The sequence below is a fragment of the Mustela erminea genome, chromosome 7 (assembly GCF_009829155.1).
Source record: "Mustela erminea isolate mMusErm1 chromosome 7, mMusErm1.Pri, whole genome shotgun sequence".
NCBI lineage: Eukaryota > Metazoa > Chordata > Mammalia > Carnivora > Mustelidae > Mustela > Mustela erminea.
Genome location: NC_045620.1, coordinates 89,081,607 through 89,101,829, shown reverse-complemented (window position 1 = coordinate 89,101,829; position 20,223 = coordinate 89,081,607). Strand labels below are relative to the sequence as shown.

The 20,223-nt window shown below is 43.6% G+C and overlaps 1 protein-coding gene across 1 annotated transcript; it reads left to right on the top strand.

Annotated features, from left to right (window-relative positions):
* Nucleotides 1-755: 755 nt before the first annotated feature.
* On the top strand, nucleotides 756-19,554 carry FIGLA (folliculogenesis specific bHLH transcription factor). Its single transcript, XM_032352393.1, has 4 exons — nucleotides 756-962; nucleotides 4,988-5,140; nucleotides 6,928-7,081; nucleotides 19,512-19,554. Exons 1-4 carry the CDS (start codon nucleotides 756-758, stop codon nucleotides 19,514-19,516), a joined length of 519 nt encoding a protein of 172 aa, XP_032208284.1. The 3' UTR covers nucleotides 19,517-19,554.
* The last annotated feature ends 669 nt before the right edge of the window (nucleotides 19,555-20,223 follow it).

The following is a 20,223-nucleotide window of genomic DNA, read 5'->3' as shown; positions in this document are numbered from 1 at the left end:
GTATGGAGACAGCCCAGCATCTTTTCTGTGGAGTCCCAGCCAAGAAGGAATGGCCTAGGTCTGGACAGGAGGGAACCCTGGGCAGACTCCAGTTGAGGGATGGCCTTCAGAATGAAAGACCTCTCCTCTTTGAAACTGTCAAGGTCATGAAGATGGGGCAAGACTTAGGAAATGCTTTAGTAAAAGAATAATGAAATAGGGAATATTCAGAGAGACAAAGGAGGGTAGTGGAGTAAATGTGGAAAAAAATTAACAAGTGGAGAATCTAGGTGAAGGGGCTACAGGACCTCTTACTGTTCTTGCAACTTTTATTTTTTTCACAATGAACTTTTAAAAGTTTTGTGTGTAGCCATCAGTTTTTCCAGTAAATGTATACGTGTACATTTATATATTTGCATACATGTGTATACATGTATCCGGAAGCGCAGTCCCCAACCTGAATTGACCAAAGTAGAATTTTGGGGATGGGTACCCAGGTGGGCGGATTAAGAATAACCCAATTCCCCAGGTGATTCCAGTGTGCAGCCAAATTTGAGGACCCGTTGTTGTCAGGAATCCCATGTTCACCGAAACCACCCGCGGAGCTGCTGAAACCCGGATCCCCAAGGGCTAGTCTTCCCTACAGCCCCACCTGACTAACACGAGGCAAGCAGGAGAACAGCGACAGGTGGTCCAGGCCCCGCCCCCGTGCCTCGTGAAGCCCCAGGTGGGGGCGATGAAAGGCCGCGCGGCCCCCTGCGCTCCCGCCCTCCGCCATGGACGCAGCGCCCGCGCCGGCTCTCCTGGGCGTCCCGCCGGCTGAGGTGCTGGAGGACCTGCTGCGGGAGCAGTTCGGGCCGCTGCCTCAGCTGGCCGCCGTCTGCCGGCTCAAGCGGCTGCCCTCGGGAGGCTACTCGTCGACCGAGGACCTCCAGTTGGTGCTGGAGCGGCGCCGCGTGGCAAACGCCAAGGAGCGCGAGAGGGTGAGCGCCCTGCCCCGCGCGGGTCCCCAAGGCCACCCGGGCTCGGCCACCCCACGACATGCTGCTCCCCGCCGAACATCTGGCCAGTAGCCGGTGCACCCACTCACGACCCCCCTGCGGGCCTCGGAGACGACTCGAACCTCCTGAGGCCCGGCTCGGGTCTCCAGCTTGAGAGATGGTAGTGGCCTTGTTACCCTCCTCCCTCGTCCGGCCGCTCGTTCTTTGACGGTGGGATGGCCCTCTCCCCTGCTAACCGCCTGCAAGGGGGTCTGGGGGTGGGACGGGGGCACGCGAGGCCCGTGACGGCGTCGAAAATGTCTCCGCTTGGCAGGTGCTTTCGAAAAGGTTAGCGCCCGGGAGTTGCGCCTCCTTCTCCCAGCCGCTCGCGCTGGGTGAGCGCTTGGGGCGCAAAGCGCTCCCACCGTCCCTTTCCCTCTCCTCGGCATCTCTGTCTGGAAGCAAGTGTGGGATGACGGGGCCCAGCGGAGGTTATTCGTTTCTCTTTCTTGGAGTGAGGAAACACGGTGCCCCGGTGTGCCGCGGCCTCCCACTCCAGCCAGTGCCTCATTTCCCCGTCAGGCGGGGACGCGGCGAATCCCAAGGGGTAACGGTCCTGGGACTCGTAGTCCGAGCGACATCTACTGGTGGCTTTTAGTGTTTCTAACGGAACCGGGGCCCCGGTGTGTCCAGTCTGGTCTCCCTTGTGCTCTTTGCAAACCTGGAGTTTGACGGCAGCCCAGGCGTCCTAGAGAGGGGGCGGGGGCGGGGCACGGGAGGACGGAGGGGCGCCTTCAAGCTGGGGACGTGAGGGGGAGGTTCTGCTGGGGACGTTCCTGCATGCCCGGGCCCTTTGGAAGTGTAGCCCTTGGTGAATCCGCTAGGAGTGTGGGAAAAGGGCAGAAGGAGAGAGGACCAAGTGAGAGTAGAAGACCAAGGGAAGCTGGAGAAACTCCAAGAGTGGGAAAGCATGGTTTCACCTGGCTTTAGACCCCCTTGCGAAAATAACCCTGCGATCTGATGTGACAATGTGGCCTCAAACAAGATTCTGATCCAATAGTTTGCATTTTATATAGTCCTTCCCATCAGGAAGCAAGTGCTTTCTGCAGAGAATTCGTCCTGGTTTTATTCTCTATTTTAAAGCTAATGACCTTCATTCTTCTTTACAAGGACAAAATTAATGCACCTGAAGATTAGAAAAATGATTGGGGAACAGAAACACTCATAACACAGATATAACTGTTATGAACTAACATTCTTGTATATACCCTTCGGACCTCTTTAGCATGTGGACGGAATCTAAAGCCATGTGGATAAAGGAGATGGTGGGGCACAGGCCCTCATCTTGGGCAGGACAAGGGGGCTGCCAGAGCCCAGCCTGAGGGGTGGGGCCCACTTCCTGGCTGGGAAAGGAAATCCCTCCCTCCCAGTCTTTTATTTTCTAGTTATGTGTGCACATATAAATTATAAATTTGTGAGATGGTACATAGTTTTCCATTTTTTTCAATCAACATTATCAAAAGCATTTCCTGATTATTTTTTAAAAATTCAGCTAATTAACATATAGTGTATTGTTAGTTTCAGAGGTAGACTTTAGTGATTTTTCAGTCTTCTAGAACACCCAGTGCTCATTATATCTCATGCACTCCTTAATGTCCATCACACAATTACCCCATCTCCCCCCCCACACACCCGGTTCCCCAGCAACCCCGTTTGTTTCCTATGATTAAGAGTCTCTTATGGTTTGTCTCCTCTCTGCCCTCTGATTCCGTCTTGTTTCATTTTCCTCTCCCTTCCCCTATTCTCCTGTTGTGTCTCTTTCTCTCTCTCTTTTAAAGATTTAAGTTATTTATTTGAGAGAGAGTGAGACAGAAGAGAGCCAGAGAGCATGAGTGGAGAGAGAGAAGCAGACTCCTGGCCAAGCAGAGAGCCTGACATGGGACTTGATTCCAGTACCCTGGGATCATTACCTGAGCTGAAGGCAGAACTTAACCAGCTGAGCCACTCAGGCATCCCCTCCATTTTGTTTCTTAAATTCCACATATGAGTGAAATCATGTGATAATTGTCTTTCTCTGAGTTATTTCACTTAGCATAATACTCTCTGGTTCCACCCACATCATTGCAAATGGCAAAATTTCATTTATTTGATGACTGAGTAATATTCCATTGTGTATATATACCATATCTTCTTTATCCATTCATCTCTTGATGGACATCTGAGGTCTTTCTATAGTATGGCTATTGTGGACATTGCTGTTATAAACCCTGGGGTGCAGGTGTCCCTTCAGACCACTACATTGGTGTCTTGGGGGTAAATCCCTTGTAGTGCAATTGTTGGGTCATAGGGTAGCTCTATTTTCACCTTTTTGAGGAATCTCCAAACTGTTTTCCAGAGTGACTGCCCCAGTTTGCATTCCCACCAGCCGTGTGAGAGGATTCCCCTTTCTCCTTGTCCTCACCAGTATCTGTCGTTTCCTGACCTCTTAATTTTACCCATTCTGACCCGTGTGAGGCTGTATCTCATTGTGGTTTGGATTTGGCATTTCCTCATTCTTAAGAATTCTTTGAAAGAACAGCTTTTTACTGCATACTCTTTCATAAAATGGACCATACATCTCCAATCTTTATGCTTTTTGCAGGTTTTCCTGGTCTTTATGTGCATGTGTGATAATTGCTCTCAAATAAAATTCTAGAAAGTACTGGGACAGAGGATGTATACAATCTCACAACTTTTGATACCAGATGCCCAACTGCTTCTTCCTAGAGAATTTTACTAATTTTAATCCCTTCTTATGGGATAGAAAACTCTTCCCTTTGCTCATCTCTATTGCTGGGTATGACTAACAATATTATCAGCTTGGCACATGAAAAATGATACCTAATTTCTATTTTGTTTTGTAGTTATTTTAACAAAGCTCCACATTTTCTTTTTTTTTAAATTTTCTTACTTTTTTAAAAAAAGATTTTATTTATTTATTTGACAGAGATCACAAGTTTGTGGAGAGGCAGGCAGAGAGATGGGGGGAAACAGGCTCCCCGCAGAGCAGAAAGCCCGATGCGGGGCTCGATCCCAGGATTCTAGGATCATGACCCGAGCTGAAGGCAGAGGCTTTAACCCACTGAGCCCCCTCATTTTCATGCTTTTGTTGGTCTTTATGTTCTGCTAAAATGGGATGACTGTGTCCATTATTCACTTTGATCTGGAGTGGGAGAGGGCTCTCAATATGAGTATATTGGCTTTATGGTGTAGTGGAAGCCAGTTTTTCCAAGGCCAGTTCCCTTTGGGGGATGGTCATCAGTGTTCCAAGCCTTTAGAACTGAAGGATTAGATCCTAGAGACTTATAAACATAAAGATAAATAACCTTATTCCGCCTTTCAAATCTTGCCAACATGCAGATTCTCTAGACTCTTAACACTTTACTCTGTTAGGCTGGGAAAGAGGTTAAAGAGTTGATGGCATGGTGCTTGAGTAGACAAATATTTGCACATTTTATTCATTATCAGTACCACTTAGGACTTTCTTTGGGCCAGGTCAGGAAGAAGTGTCTTATGCGTGATTATTAATCACCACAAAAAAGCTTACAACGTGGGTATTTTCCACTTTGCAGTAAACCATAGCTTGGTGATATGAAGTATCCTGCATTCTTATAAGGTAGTACACGGAGGAACTGGGTTTCAAATCCTGATGTTTTGACTTCGAGTTCTAGCCATTTCCCCACTGCCTGAACATTGCAGTGGGTATGCTATAGGAGGAAGAGGAGGGGTTCAGCAGGAATACCAACCCCCTTCCCTTCCAGCCCATTCACCCAGAGTGCTCAGTTTACACCAGCCCTTCCTCGATTGCCAGCAATGGCACTGCTGGTGGAGTGGTGATTCTGGCATGTGCCTGCTTTGGTTCACCACCCAGACAAGAGCTGTGCAAACAAGCCCTCACAGCCCTCTTCTTGGTTTTGGGGTGGGGGATAGCTGTACAAGTTAGCTTCTCTGTATGTCACTTTGCTTTTGTTTGTTTGTTTGTTTTCCAGATAAAAAATCTCAACCGTGGTTTTGCCAAACTGAAGGCACTTGTGCCATTTCTTCCCCAAAGCAGGAAGCCTAGCAAAGTTGATATCCTTAAAGGTGCAACCGAGTACATACAAGTTCTCAGTGATGTTTTGGAAGCAGCCAAAGACTCTGAGGTAAAGCCTTGAGAATTAAGAGCAGTAGCTACCATTTATTGAGCCCTTTCCATTGCCAGGCAGTTTATATGTTTCAATTGTTTATAACAATTCCTGGAATTAATTATGATCCATGTTTTATAGAGGAGGAAACCAAAATACAGGGAAAGGCCACATAGCTAAGAAATGTCAGGCATGCGGTTTGAATCCAGATCTGTGTGAGCTTTGGAGCCAAGTTCCTGGTTGAGGTCTATACTTACCTCCTGTCACTGTTCAGGGCATCTGGCTCCTGACTGCTAAATCTTTAATTTAATACAACATTGATAACTAGGGATGGAGAGGAGGCTTCCCATAAACCCACTCTGTACTGGTGGTTTTCCACTGAACTGGACTCAGAAAGGAAGAGGCATTTCTCTTGGAGAGGCCCTCCCTGAGAGACAACTCTGGTGGAATGCTCAGCAGTGGTTGTTATGCCAGTCTCATGGGATTTGCAACCATTTGGTAGAATGAAATAATTGAACCTGCTTTGCAAACCGTGAAGCACATAGTTGTCACCACCATTATCGGGGTGCAGAGCTCAGAAAGGTCCATTAGGCGATGGAAGCTGTGGGCTAGTTATACGGGCTGGATGTCTGGTCAGGCAAGCCTTGAAGACCTGTAAGTGGATCAGTCATCAAAGGAGGGAAGACACAAAGAGAGAAAGGCCTTAGAAATGAGCCCTCAGGGACACCACTGACAAGATGGAGGAGGAGAATCAGACAGGAGAAGGTAGCAAGAAGGTGGAGAGGAAAGATAGAACCTAAGGTCAAGGAGGGAATCTGAGTGTAGGAAGTAGTGCAAGAAGCTACAGAGAGGCCCAGCACATGAGACGTGGAATATTATGGGGTGGAATTCTGCTTATAGGGGGTTGAGTGTAGGTTAGTGAAGCCCAGGCAGAGCACAATGGCAAATTTCAAGTCCATTAAACCTGGAGATCTGAGACAGAAAAGAAGGATCAAAAGGAGGGAAGAAATGGTTAGATTAGTGGAAGTCTTTTCTATGTAGCGATGTGATTGTGTTTGGGGATAGAAGAGAAGGACAGATACTAGAGAGTAGAGAAACATCATTATTCTAGAAACTTAAGACAGGAGTGGACAGGTATAGAATGGTACTTTCAACTTTTTTTCCTTGTCCACTTATCCTGCAAGGGTGACTTCTGAGGGGATACATTCTGCAATGGTGGGAATGGATTATCCTGTTAGCCAATTGGATGCTTGTGCTGGGGCCTGACCACAGTGTTTGCACATGGGCAGGTGGCTGCTTTAGTTTTTCCTTGTATGGGTGACAGAAGTGCTTTTTGCTGCATTTATTATAAACTACAGGATCCATTCCATGGGATAATCTTTTTTTTTTTTTTTTTTAAGATTTTATCTATTCGACAGAGAGAGATCACAAGTAGGCAGAGAGGCAGGCAGAGAGAGAGGAGGAAGCAGGCTCCCCGCCGAGCAGAGAGCCCGATGCGGGGCTCGATCCCAGGACCCTGGGATCATGACCTGAGCCAAAAGCAGAGGCTTTAACCCACTGAGCCACCCAGGAGCCCCTCCATGGGATAATCTTTTTAATGCAGTTGCCAGTTGCACAACATTTTAAGGTTATAGAAAAAAAAATGCAGTCTACTGAGTTTTCTTTTCTTTTCATCCATAATAACTTAAGATTGCCCTTATCACTTAAATGAAAATACATTGATTAAAATTTTAAAATATATTGACTTAGATCTTCAAAATATGACTGTACTATTATACTGTTTGACAAATAAATATGATTTCTAGAGACAAAATCCGGATTGCCAGAACTATAGGAATAATCCTTCTGAGGCACCTATATCCTTGGCTGGAGACCTATCCAGAAACATCACCCAGCATGTCAGCTGTACTGTGGGCTTGAAGAATGAGGAGAAAAGGCCCTGGACAGATGGTGGCAGTGGTGAGTCAGCATATGCTTGTTGCCAGAGTGTGATGTCTATGACTGGAGTTCTCTCCCCAACCGGGAGTCTGGTAAAGTGTTTCTTCTTAAATAGCCACATTGATGTCAAAAAACCCAAAATATTTTCCTTGAGGTGTATGGAATTTTCCAGGCTAAAAGATACTTGAAATAAGATCATTTTGTGAAAGTACCTAGGTGGGAAAAGTGGAGTTTGCTAGTTTGGAAAATCTATTATTATTTTTTTTTGCATTTTTTTTTAATTTTTAATTTTTTATAAACATATATTTTTATCCCCAGGGGTACAGGTCTGTGAATCGCCAGGTTTACACACTTGGAAAATCTATTATTATGTTTTCAGTAAATTGGTAAGCAACTCAAGGAGAAGGCAGCCCCTGAAAAGTTATCCAGTACAGACATAAATTTACTTTTTTATGACCCTAATTAATTCATCAAAAGTTTTCTAGGGACATCTGGGTGGCTCAGTCGGTTAAGCCACTGCCTTCGGCTCAGGTCATAATCCCAGGGTCCTGGGTTCGAGTCCCATGTTGGGCTTCTTTCTCGGTGGGGAGCCTGCTTCTCTTTCTCTGCCTCTGCCTGCCTCTCTGCCTGCTTGTTCTCTCTCTTCCCCTTCTGACAGATAAATAAATAAAATCTTAAAGTTTTTCTAACTGAGGTCTCCAGAAAAAGAAGTAGCTTGCCATACATAAAGATCCATGGCGACCCCACATACCCATGCACACGTGGGCACATGCATGCACACGTATTTTTTGGTTAGCCTTGTGAGAAGGCAGCATTTTCTTTTTTTTTTTAATTTAAATTAAATTAATTAACATATAGTTTATTATTAGTTTCAGGGGTAGAGTTCAGCGATTCATCAGTTGCATACAACACTCAGTGCTCCTTCCATCCCATGCCCTCCTTCATGCCCATCACCCAGTTATCCCATGCCCCGACCCCCTCCCCTCCAGCAACCCTCAATTGTTTCCTGTAGGAAGGTGCATTTTCTAAGTACAAACAAGAGTTTATTATAATAGCTCTTGTTTCTTTGCCACATTAATAAAGCTGCTAGAGACAAGGCTCAGCCTGCCTCTCCAAGTCCACAGAGTAGACGGTTGGCCCTTGCTGTGTCTCACTGTCACTCTGACGAGACCCCTTGGTCCATTCTCCAGCACATCTGCTATAGAAAAAACGGCTTGTAGGAACTGGAGCCAAGCATACTGTGATAAGTAAGCTGCGTAGTGCGATGTACAGGACAACGGGAGCTGTGGAGTCACAAGTGACGGTTGGTGGTGGGAGGCAGTTTAGAACAGCAGCCAAATGCAGGTTCTAGAGACCAAACATGGGGGTTCAAATGCTGGTTTTAAGCCTTGCTAGTTGTGCATCCTTGAGTGAGCTACTGCATCTCTAATCCTCAGCTTTTCCATCTGTGGAATAGAAATGATAATTGTACCTACCTTGTCCATCAGGAAATTGTGAGGCTTAAATGGCATCCTGTCAGTGAGGTGTCTAGTGCAGTGTTTGGCCTCTCAGTGTTCACTTGGACATATGTTATTCAATCTGCTTGGCTCATCATGGGTAATCAATATTGATTGGTGAACAATCAACAATAAACCACAGGCATCCTAGCTCTCTCTGTGCTCTGAGTTTATCCACTTGGCCCTTAATAATGCTCTATTCTGGTTTGAGGTCTTACAGGCTTCCTTGTGATTGGCTGGCCTTGACTGCCATTTCTTTTTCTTTCTTTCTTTCTTTCTTTTTTTTTTTTTTTGCATTATTTATAATTTTTAATTTATATCTCTTATTCAAAACATTTTTGTGGTGACAAAATAAAATTTGAAGATATAATTAAACTATAGTATTCAAACCAGAGTAAAAAACAAAACCAAGTTACTAAACAAGATTGTGATTCACATGAATTATACCAGAATACCAGAAAAAAAAGGGCTGATTTATTACATAGACCTAAACCAAAATTACTTTTGTCTGATCTTAAGTCAAATATGCATATATCAAATTTCGTACTTCGTTTTAAAAATGTTTTCACAATTTTAGGGTCTCACATATAAGGAATTCCTAAATTTACAAACCAAAAATAAATAAGTTTTAAAAATTAGACCGTTTTGGTTTAATAGTTATTTTTTTATTATGTTAGTCACCATACAGTACCTCATTAGTTTTTGATGAAGTGCTCCATGATTCATTGTGTATAATACCCAGTGCTCCATGCAATCCGTGTCCTCCTTAATAGCCATCACCCATGGCTTCACCCATGGTGAACCCAGGCTCACCCATCCCCACCCCACTCCCTTCTAAAACCCTCAGTTTGTTTCCCAGAGTCCATAGTCTTTCATGGTTTGTTTCCCACACTGATTTCTCCCCCTTCATTTTCCTCTTCTTTTAATTCCTCCATGCTATTCCTTATGTTCCACAAATAAGTGAAACCATATGATAATTGACTTTCTCTCTTTGACTTCTTTCTTTTTTAAAAATATTTTATTTATTTATCTGACAGACAGAGATCACAAGTAGGCAGAGAAGCAGGCAGAGAGAGAGGGGGAAGCAGGCTCCCTGCTGAGCAGAGAGCCTGATGACAATCCCAGGACCCTGGGATCATGACCTGAGCCAAAGGCAGAGGCTTTAACCCACTGAGCCACACAGGTGCCCCTCTTTGACTTATTTCACTCAGCATAATCTCCTCCAGTCCCATGCATGTTGATGCAAAATTTGGGTATTCATCCTTTCTGATGGCTGAGTAATATTCCATTGTGTATATGGACCACATCTTCTTTATCCATTAATCTGTTGAAGGGCATCTTGGCTCCTTCCACAGTTTGGCTATTGTGGATATTGCTGCTATGAACATTGAGGGTGCATATGGCCCTTCTTTTAACTGCATCTGTATCTTTGGGGCAAATACCCAGTAGTACAATTGCTGGGTCAGAGGGTAGCTCTATTTTTAATTTTTTTGAGGAATCTCCAAACTCTTTTCCAAAGTGGCTGCACCAACATGCATTCCCACCGACAGTTTAAGAGGGTTTCTCCTTTCTCCACAGTTTCTCCAATATTTGTTTCTTGTCTTGTTGATTTTTGCCATTCTAACTGGCATAAGGTGGTATCTCATTGTGGTTTTGAAATGAAATTCCCTGATGGCTAATGATGATGAACACTTTTTCATGCGTCTGTTAGCCATTTGTGTGTCTTCTTTGGAGAAGTGTCTGCTCATGTCTTCTGCCTATTTTTTGACTTGATTATTTGTTTTTTGGGTGTCGAGTTTGAGAAGTTCTTTATAGATCTTGGATATCAGCCCTTTGTAGTGACATTTGCAAATATCTTTTTCCCATTCTGTGGGTTGCCTCTTCGTTTTGTTGATTTCTGACTTGATTACTGTTTTCTCAGGATTCTACTTCCGTACATGTTCAGTTTTAGATTTTCATATTTTGACCACTTGATCTATAAGCCAAACTTTCCCTTGCCAGTCAACCCTTAGGCAACAAAATCCCCAAGGCTACTACATGAGCTGACAGGGAGGGAATGCCTGAGAACGAGGATGAACGGTGAAGATATCACCTGAGCTGAACCTTGAAGGTGCTCTCTGTTAATAATAGTAATGTCAGTTTCAATATGTTCTATGTATTAAGGCAAGACTTTTACTTGCATTTAATTCTCACTGGTTTTTAGCAGGTGGGTATTACCATGTCATTCTCCTGGTGAGCTGCCTGGCTGCACCTTTCTGCCAGTCCTTTTGGGCTTGGTCTGGGACTAGAACCTGAATGCGAAGAGAGTAGGCTTATGCTTGAAATCACCAGCAGCAAGGATGTACAGGATGTCCTTGTCTTCTAAGGATTATTGATTCTGGAAATAGGCCATTTATAGTAAGTAGATTTAAAGTTGGGGACTAACATTTTCTAGTAAGACACAAAAAAGTTCTAACTAGAACTTTCTTTTTAAAAAGGGAGGTACAAACATTTCAGTCTTTTAGCTAATGCAGTTTAAATTGAAGACTGTGCTAATTCTTAGAATGAACAAAGAATCATGTTTCTGAGATTTTTTGGATATGTATGTACCCTCTGCCAAGTGTGATTTCCCAAGCCTGAAAGTAAAGAGTGCCATTTTTTTGCAGAAATGTTCTAGGATTTCACCAGTTTTGTGAAGAGTTTCTCATTCTTTGACATCTAAATCATTTATTGTTAACATAAAGGCATTTATTCTGAAACAACTTACAGAAGGGTTGCAGGTAGAGAACAAATAACTTTTTTCCTGACCCATTTGAGAGTAAGTTGCCAGCTTGATACCCCATCACCCCCAATTAGTGTGCATTTTCTATAAATGGGGACATTCTCTTGTAGACCACAGTGTAGCTGTCAAAATCAGGAAGTCAATGTTGTGATATTACTGCCACAAAATCCTCAGGCTCAATTCAGGTTTTCGCCAACAGTCTGAAAGTCTTTTCTAGCAGAAGTACCAGCTGAGAATCATGAGGTGCATTTAGCTGTCATATGTTTTTAGCCTCTAGCTGTCTGGAACACTTTATTGGTCTTTCCATGACTTTTGTGACCTGGACACATTTGAAGATTATAGGCCAGTTGTTTTGTAGAATGTTGGATTTGGGTTTGTCTACTTCCTCCTGAGTTAGATTCAGACATGAATCTTTGGCAGAAATATCACAGAAGTGATGCTGTTTTCTACTCATTGCTTCCTATTGGATGGGGTACATTTTGATTTGTTCTATTACTAAGGATATTCACTTCAATCATTTGCTTAATGGGATGACTGCCAGGCCTCTCTACTTTAAAGTTTAGCTTTTCTCCTTCATAATCTGTGTTTTGTGTGAAGGTGTTTTGAAGCTATCTGTATATCCTATTCTTCATCAAACATTCTATATTTGTGAAAATTTTTATTTTGAAATAATTACAGATCCACAGGAAGTTACAAAGATAGTACAGAGAAGTCCCATGCATCCTTAACATGGTCTTCCTTAATATCTATGTCTTCTGTAACTATAGGACAGTATCAAAATAAGAAAATCGGTATTGGTACTATGTGTGTATACTTTCCTGTAATTTTATCACATGTATAGATTTGCAGAATAACCACTCCTGGGAAGATCTAGTACTATTCCACCCCCGAAAAGTCTCCTGCCTGCCACCCGCCCACTGCCCTCATATCTCCACTCTTCCTACCCTCCTGACAACCACTAATCTATTCTCCATCTCTCTATCATTTGGGGAATGTTCTATACTATATGTAATCATGCAGTATGTCTTTAGAATATGGCCTTTTTACTTAGCACAGTGCCCTTTAAATCATCCCAGTGGTTGTATTGAAAGTCTACTTTACTCTTCATTGCTGAGTATTAATCCATGGGATGGGTGTGCCACAGTTTAACCATTTACTTACTGTAGAACTTTTTTTTTTTTTTAAAGAGAAGGAGAGAGAGGGAAAGAGGGAAAGAAGCAGAGGGAGAGAGAGAACCCCAAGCAGGCTCCATGCCCAGCACGGAGCTAATGCAGGGCTTGACCTCATGGCCCTGAGATCATGATCTGAGACGAAATCAAGAGCTGGATGCTTAACTGACTGAGCTACCCAGACACCCCCCTCCCTTTTTTTTTTAAATTGTAGAACATTTTGGCTGTTTCTGTATTCATTTATATTTTATACAGTAGACACATAGTTTTCCATTTAATTCGGTAGATTACCATCATAATATCACAGTATTTCAAGATCTATTTTGTTAATCAAATTGTCCTCATTGTGGCCAGTGAAAGTCCCTTCAAATGGGCTGGTTTTCTATTAGACCAGTCACTTTTTTGATCACTTCCTTTCTGGCAGAAGATGTTCTGAGCTTGGACAACATATACTTTCCCACCCTGAGCCTTGGAATGAATCTTTCAACAAGGATACCGCATGTGTAACTCACTTCTCCTCTCTGTGCTGTCTCCCCCGTGATGACTCTTCTCTTCACCCCTTTTGGGCTTTATCACCTGTATTACCAGGGCTGCCATAACAAAAGACACAGATTAAGTGGTTTAAACAACAGAAATTTATTTCTCATGGTTCTGGGGGTTGGAAAACTAAGATCAGGACATTGGCAAATTTGGTTTCTCCTGAGACGCATCTCCTTGGCTTGCAAATGTCCTTTCCTCTGCATGTGTGTGGCCCCAATTTTATAAGGACACTGGTCATACTAGATTGGTGCCCACCCTTCATTATATATATATTTTTTAATTTAAATTTTAGTTTACATATAGTGTGATTTCGTTTCTGGAAGAGAATTCAGTGATTCTTCATGTACATACAACACCCAGTACTCATCCCAAGTGGCCTCTTTAATATTCATCACCCATTTAGCCCATCTCCGTCCAACTCCCACACCCTTTGTTTTAACTTAATTACCCCTTTTAAGGCCCTATCTCCAAATACAGTTACATTCTAAGGTATGGGGGTTAGGACCTCAACATATGAATTGTGAGGGGACATAATTCAGCCCATAACAGTACCCATGACAAGCTGCCTGGCCATAAGAACCCTCTCCCTGGCTCTGACATTCTACTCAGGCCATCCTTCACTGCATATGTGGACGTCACCTCATTCTGCTGGGACTCGCTCACCACATGAGGTCACCTACACACATGCCTGACTGCTGGATTTGGCGCGGGCGTCTTCTCCCCATGCTACCCTGCCACTCTGCCTGAGCACCCTTCTTACTTGGCTTGGGTCTGACTCCATGCCAGGTCACCCCTCCAAAGCCCCTCTCCTGCTGGTTGGACTTTGCCACTTTGCACTGGGCCACCCCACTGTGTAGCCACTTCCCTTATCTGCGTGGTCTCTGACATCCTCTGAAATGGTCATCTCCATGTGTGGATGCCATCCTCACCCTGCTCAGCCTCCAGAACTTCACTCAGGGCCACCGTGGATCCCCCTACCTCACTGTGAGCTGATAGCATTAGGACTGAATTGTTCAGGATGGGAAGGGGGAGGTGATTTTTTTTTTTTTCTCTTTGAAGTGCTACTGTGTGACTGTCTTTCTGGTTAGTTTTCTCCTTGTTAATAGATTTACTTCTGAGATCCTTATGGGCATGTGGCTTGAGAAATTTTTTTTTTTAAAGATTTTATTTATTTATTTGACAGACAGAGATCACAAGCAGGCAGAGAGGCAGGCAGAGAGAGAGGAAAGGGAAGCAGGCCCCCGCAGAGCAGAGAGCCCGATGTGGGGCTCGATCTCAGAACCCTGAGATCATGACCTGATCCGAAGGCAGAGGCTTTAACCCACTGAGCCACCCAGGCGCCCCTGGCTTGAGCAATTATTCAAAATAACTTTTAATAACTTTATAAAAGCTTGCATTTTACAATCAAGAACCGGGATGGAGTGAGAGGGGCCAGGGAAACAAAGCTCAGCCCAGTCTTTGTTTGCCAAACAATTCTCATAATGGTGCAGTGCAGTTTACCTGAAGAGGTGACAATATAGGGTTTCAGGGTCCTGGCCAGATACCCTAACTGGAAACCTGGATATTGCTGATGTGACTTGTTGGACTGAATTGCTATATACAAAGGAGCTTAGGATCTGGGAGGCAAGCCCCCTCCAGATTCAGTTTTCAGGCATGGCACTCTTCTTCCTGCCCTTGGAGAGGAACTGAGGAGTGGAATCCTAGGGCTGGCAGAGATGGGCATTGTTGGGGATTTGAGGATGGAGTCAGAACAGGCTGTGCAAGATCAACAACATTCCTGAGAGGCAAAAATCCCAAATGAAGTACATAAGAATCTGCTGATGGCAGGCATGGAGATTAACTCTTGGGGCCAGAGCAGGTTCACTTGGGGACTGAATCAGCAAGTAATGTGTGCAAATGGAGAGGGCCATGAGCTGTGTGAAGCCATGGGCATCTGGCATTGGTAGGGATGGGGATCAATGTCCAGGTCCTGACAAGAATCATTCAGAATTGGACTTTTAAGGTGTAGGATTTTGTTGTTTTGGGATTTTGCTGGGTGACAGATGTTCACTATTGTTTATAACATTTGACACCTGTGTTTATGGCTTGGGCATTTCATATCCTACAAGGCTCTGAATTTTGTTCAGAGAAGGCTGTGATCCTATAGAGGTACGTCCCTGGACAAAGACCATCCTCAGTGTTGTGGAGTGAGATACCAATTGTGCTGGGGTCAGAGGGACTTTGGAAAAGAGTATGTGGACAAGCATAAGTGCCTGTTATAGGGCCTGGATGTGCTACCATCTCATACTTCTAAATTTTGGCCTGTTCTGGAAATATGCCTTGGAAGGGTTTCTGAGAGAAGGAGGCCTCTAGGGGTGGTAGATTTCCACGACCCCATCTGCAGGTTGTGGTAATCTGTGTGTGAAATTAATCACCGGGGACACTTCTTCTACTAGCATTTTAAGTTCTGACGTGAGATGGTCTAGCCAGCTGGGATGAATTCATTAGCACCTGGGAAGGCCCTGAAGCATCGATCTCCTGCTTTCCAGCTCACATTTCCCCAGATCCTGGCTATATGCGATAGCAAAATATCCCACCTCAGTGTGGTGGTCTAGAGTTCTCCCTGGGAACACATCTGTCCATCCCAGTGTTTGCTGATGGTCTGTGGGGCATATTCATGGGCTTAGTGAGCAGAGTATTTTTAAAACTCAGACTTCCCTTTGATGGGGTGGGTGTCATCTGGTTGTCAGCCCCACCATTTCTTCTTGCATTACCAGCTTAGGCATTAAACTTTGCTGCCCTGGACCAAGAGTTCTGGGACTCAGCATGAGTCTGCACTAGTGGTTGTGTTGGCTCAGGATGCTACTGTGTCCTCTAAACTTTGGGGGTTTAGGGAGTGGTGCCTTGATGATATGGATGCTGGTTGTCCTCCCTGGAATTTGGGAAAGGTGAGACCTGGAGCATACAAGACAGGATCCATCTAACCTCGGAGCAATGCCATCTCCAATGGAGGGTGCCATGGGCTGCAGCTATTCAGGAAGAGATCTAAGCAGCACCTGAGGCAGACTCTTGAGACCCCCATGTGATCAGCATGAAAAGAAAATATTAGCAGGAAAATGAGTTTCTTTGATGAAAATAAGTGGGCGATTTCCTTCGTTGTAACTCTCAATCTTCTGTCCCCACAGAAAAATTAAATCAATCACAAAAGTGGGTTTAGTGTACGTGTGTGAAGTTCAGTGTGTTTGACAAGATCTCTACCTGGTGTGTGCTCCTAACTCTGGGAGTGAGCTGAACATAATTTGAGAAAGCTAATCATTTCTGTCTCTCTGACCTATGATGGGCCTGGTGGTTAAATTAATTGAAGTAAGTCTTAATCAATTCTAGTGGACTTCCAGAGGGAATATTTATATGAATTTTATAAAAGGCCTCTCGTTGGTCCCACATAGATACAGAGGAGACGGCAAGAGTTGAGTGGAAGGGTCTCTCAAAGATAGAGGCAGGACTTCTCTGATGCCCTACTGACCTCCCTTGAGACAGACTGCTCTTTGGGTTAGCAGAGAGGCATCGAATACCGGGACCACATAAGCTAGCCCCTGAGGGAATTCACTGCGTCCTCCAACCCTCCACCTTCTCTGCTTGTTCTAATCTCCGGGTTATCCCATTGCACTGGATTAGCAATAAAATGGATTCCAAAGACACAGTGTTAAAAGTAGATCTTTCAATGGGAGCGTAGGGTCTATAAATACAACTTGATTATTTTGGGGACCTCTTCTCCTCTTTGGAAGACTTTGGTCCCCAAAAATATATTGTTGAGCAACACCAGTGTGGAAGATTGGCCTGGGGCACCTGCCTCATTGAGGTGTTCTGAGGTGAGAAGAACCTAAGAGAGTTTTCCTGCATCATACAATTTGGAGCTGGTCCCCAAGGGAAGAGACAGACCATGTGGGACTTGGTGGCCAAAGCCCTGCTCATAATAAAGGAGCTTATTTGCTGGAAGATCATCTGTGCAGCTCTCCCTATAGATGTGAGATGGCAAGGCTATGGTCACAATGTTGGTTCTAATCTCACACTTCAAAGCAGGATTGACAATTATGAGCACAATTTAGATGGGAAGAAATGTAACTTTCTCCATTGAATTCTACTTTTGAGAACCCAGTAAGACCCTCTGACACAGATGGTGGCAGGACTGGTTTACCCCATTAAGGGTAAGTACTTCTTTGAGTAAATACTGTATCTGTTTAATGTTCAGAATCCCCATGGGGCTTTTTTGCCTCTTATGCTAGCTCTCCTAGGAGATCTTCTCATCCTCCTTTAGGTACAGCAAAGAGAGTATGTACTATGGAGGCTGGAATGGGAATGCTCATGTGTATCTCCCCAACTAGTCCTTGGGCCCCCGGTCTTGTTGAGCTGATGTCTGCTGTGGATGTCCTTGATCCCATTGTGGCTTCTCTTCTCTAGGCCAGGCTTGCTGGACTTTTGCCTTTTAGAACCCAGGCATCTTCTGGTCTCCCTGACTTCTCCACTCCCAGATGGGCTATGCAGCTGCCCTCAGGTACATACTTGATGATGTCCCTCAGGCATGTGGTCTCTAAACTTCCGTGAGAGGCTATACCCCACAAAGTGGGTATGAATCCTTGCTTTCCTCATATTCTTCTTTACCTTTCTGTCCCCTTAGGTAATTCTTCCCCATCCCTGGGTCAAGGCCTGGGATGGCATGGTGTAGAACCCCTTCCCAAGGATCAAGCAGCTTCTACAAACTATTTCTATCCCCTCTGAGTAACTACTTCGTGCTGTTTCAACTTTCATCTCCGTTTTTGGTTGTAGGAATTCTTCCTCACATCATATCTTGCCTCCTCCCTGCTTTGTGACCACCTGAGTTGCCATCTGAGGTCTGGCCCACCAGAACCCATGTGTTTTTTCTCCCTTTCAACAAAGTCAGCTTCTCTCAAATGAGAGCCTTGCTTTTCAGACTACTATTGCTGGGAACTGAATTCTGAAGCTAAGTAAGCGAGGGCTTCTGGTTGGTATCTATCTACCTCCTCCCTACCCCCACACCCAAGCCTTGGCTCAGTGGGTGGACAGTAAGGTGAATTGGATGATATGTCAAGCCATGCAGCTATACAACCAACAACAGCAGCATGCCCACCTTATCAGAGTGGCTGAGTAGCAAGCTGAGTCTGTTTCTCAGACCACCCTCTTCCTGGACCCTCAACTATTCAGAGGCCAACAGGCATTTTTTTTTTTTTTTTAATGAACTGTGAGACTAAAGCAACATCAGTAATCTCCAGCAAGTTTTCATTTTCTGATTATTCAGTATTACATTTCTGGAATTTTCTGGCAAATACTTAAAACCAAACTAAGACAATAATCTGTAATAGACTAGACTCTAGGCTATAGGATCAAATTAACCTTTACCTCCTCGGGTAAACCCAGCAATACCTGAATTTGTCTCTTAGGTTTAACATACTCTGGATATGTGAAAATTTTTTAAAAATGAAACTTTTTTTAAAAAAAGATTTTATTTATTTGCCAGAGAGAGAGAGAGAGAGAGCGAGCGAGCACAGGCAGGCAGAGAGGCAGCAGAGGCAGAGGGAGAAGCAGGCTCCCCGCCGAGCAAGGAGCCTGATGTGGGACTCTATCCCAGAATGCTGAGATCATGACCTGAGCGGAAGGCAGCCGCCCAACCAACTGAGCCACCCAGGCGTCCCTAAAAATGAAACTTTTAAAGCTAAACTGGAACTCAGTGTTAGCTTAATCATGTATATAGTGGAAGGACTTGATCAAGATCATAAAAGTTGTTGATACTTATTTTGTGCTGGGCATGTTTCCTGGTGGTGTATATATACTAACTTATTTAATTTGCATGACCATCCTGCGCTGTATAATTATATCCATTTTACCCATCAGGAAACTAGAAAACAGAAGTTAAGGAACTTGCCCAGTATCCACTGGGTCGGTAAAGGATGGAATCAGGGCATGTAGGTAATAGTGTTAAACTCTTTACTGCCTTTCATTCTAACAAAACTCACCCTTGAAATATAGAGGAGACTGGACTAGGAAATAGGTAAATGTGTTTTTATAAACTGAATTAAAGTACATGACTACAGTGCTTTATTATCCACAGTGATTGATTGGAGTGGCTTTGTTTTTCATCATGCTTTTTTTTTTCTTCAAATTGAGATTTCAGAATACTAAGACCCAAAATGATCTTACCATCTTAGTAAAACCACTAATGGAAATATACTAAAAGGCTTCTAAATTTATTTCTTATACAACTGAATTAAGAAATTATCACATTTATATACCAGTGTGTGTTCTGTTTCTTCTTATTCTATCATTAACATGTAGTCTTTATTATAAGTTTTAATGGTCCATTAAATGGAATGGTTTTCTAATTTTTGGACACTTAAGTTGTGTTCAGTATTTTGTTTTCATAAACATGGCAAATAGCCTGATGTGTTTACCTATTTCTTCCTTTCCTTTTCCTTTTCTTTTCTCTTTTTTAGGATAGATTCATAGAAGTGGAAGTCCTGAGTCACAGGTAGGTACAATCTATGACTTGATGCATGAGGCCATTTATAATACCACCAGCTTTTAGGGCCAATTTCACTATATCCTTGCTAACAGTGGGATTTATTAATATGATAGAATTTTCATAGGTAAAAACCGATATCTTTCCATTTAAACAGTTTTGGTTACTAATGAAACATTTCTTACATAGTTCTTTTGGTACTGTCTGTTTTTATTGTTTAGCCATTTATGAGGGACTCTCTTCTTTGTTACGGGCTCCCCCAAATATGAAAAGTGAAAAGGCCAGCCCAGGGCTACCTTCTAGAGACAAATAAATGCAGTCTTGAAAGTTGAAGTCTCTTAAAAAATTGTGATAATTCAAAGTTTAACAATTACCCTTTAAATGCCCTAACTTGTCACATACTTACTCAATTCTTTTTCCTTAATCTCATGCTTTAAAAAAATAGATCTCAGAGTGTTCAGCCTTCATGCTTATCCTTCAGCCCTATGCAGCTTCCATTCTCCTCTTTTTAGGACTTATATCTAATATCTTTCATTCTGTCTGTTTTCATCACTTAAGGAATAAGTGCCTATCACCCTTCCTGGGGAAATTAACCTTTAATAGGAATGTAAACTTAAGCTAGAGGAGTATGGAGTGGAAGGTTTTGGCCAATGGCAGTAACAATTTTCAAGGCTGTCTAAAAACCC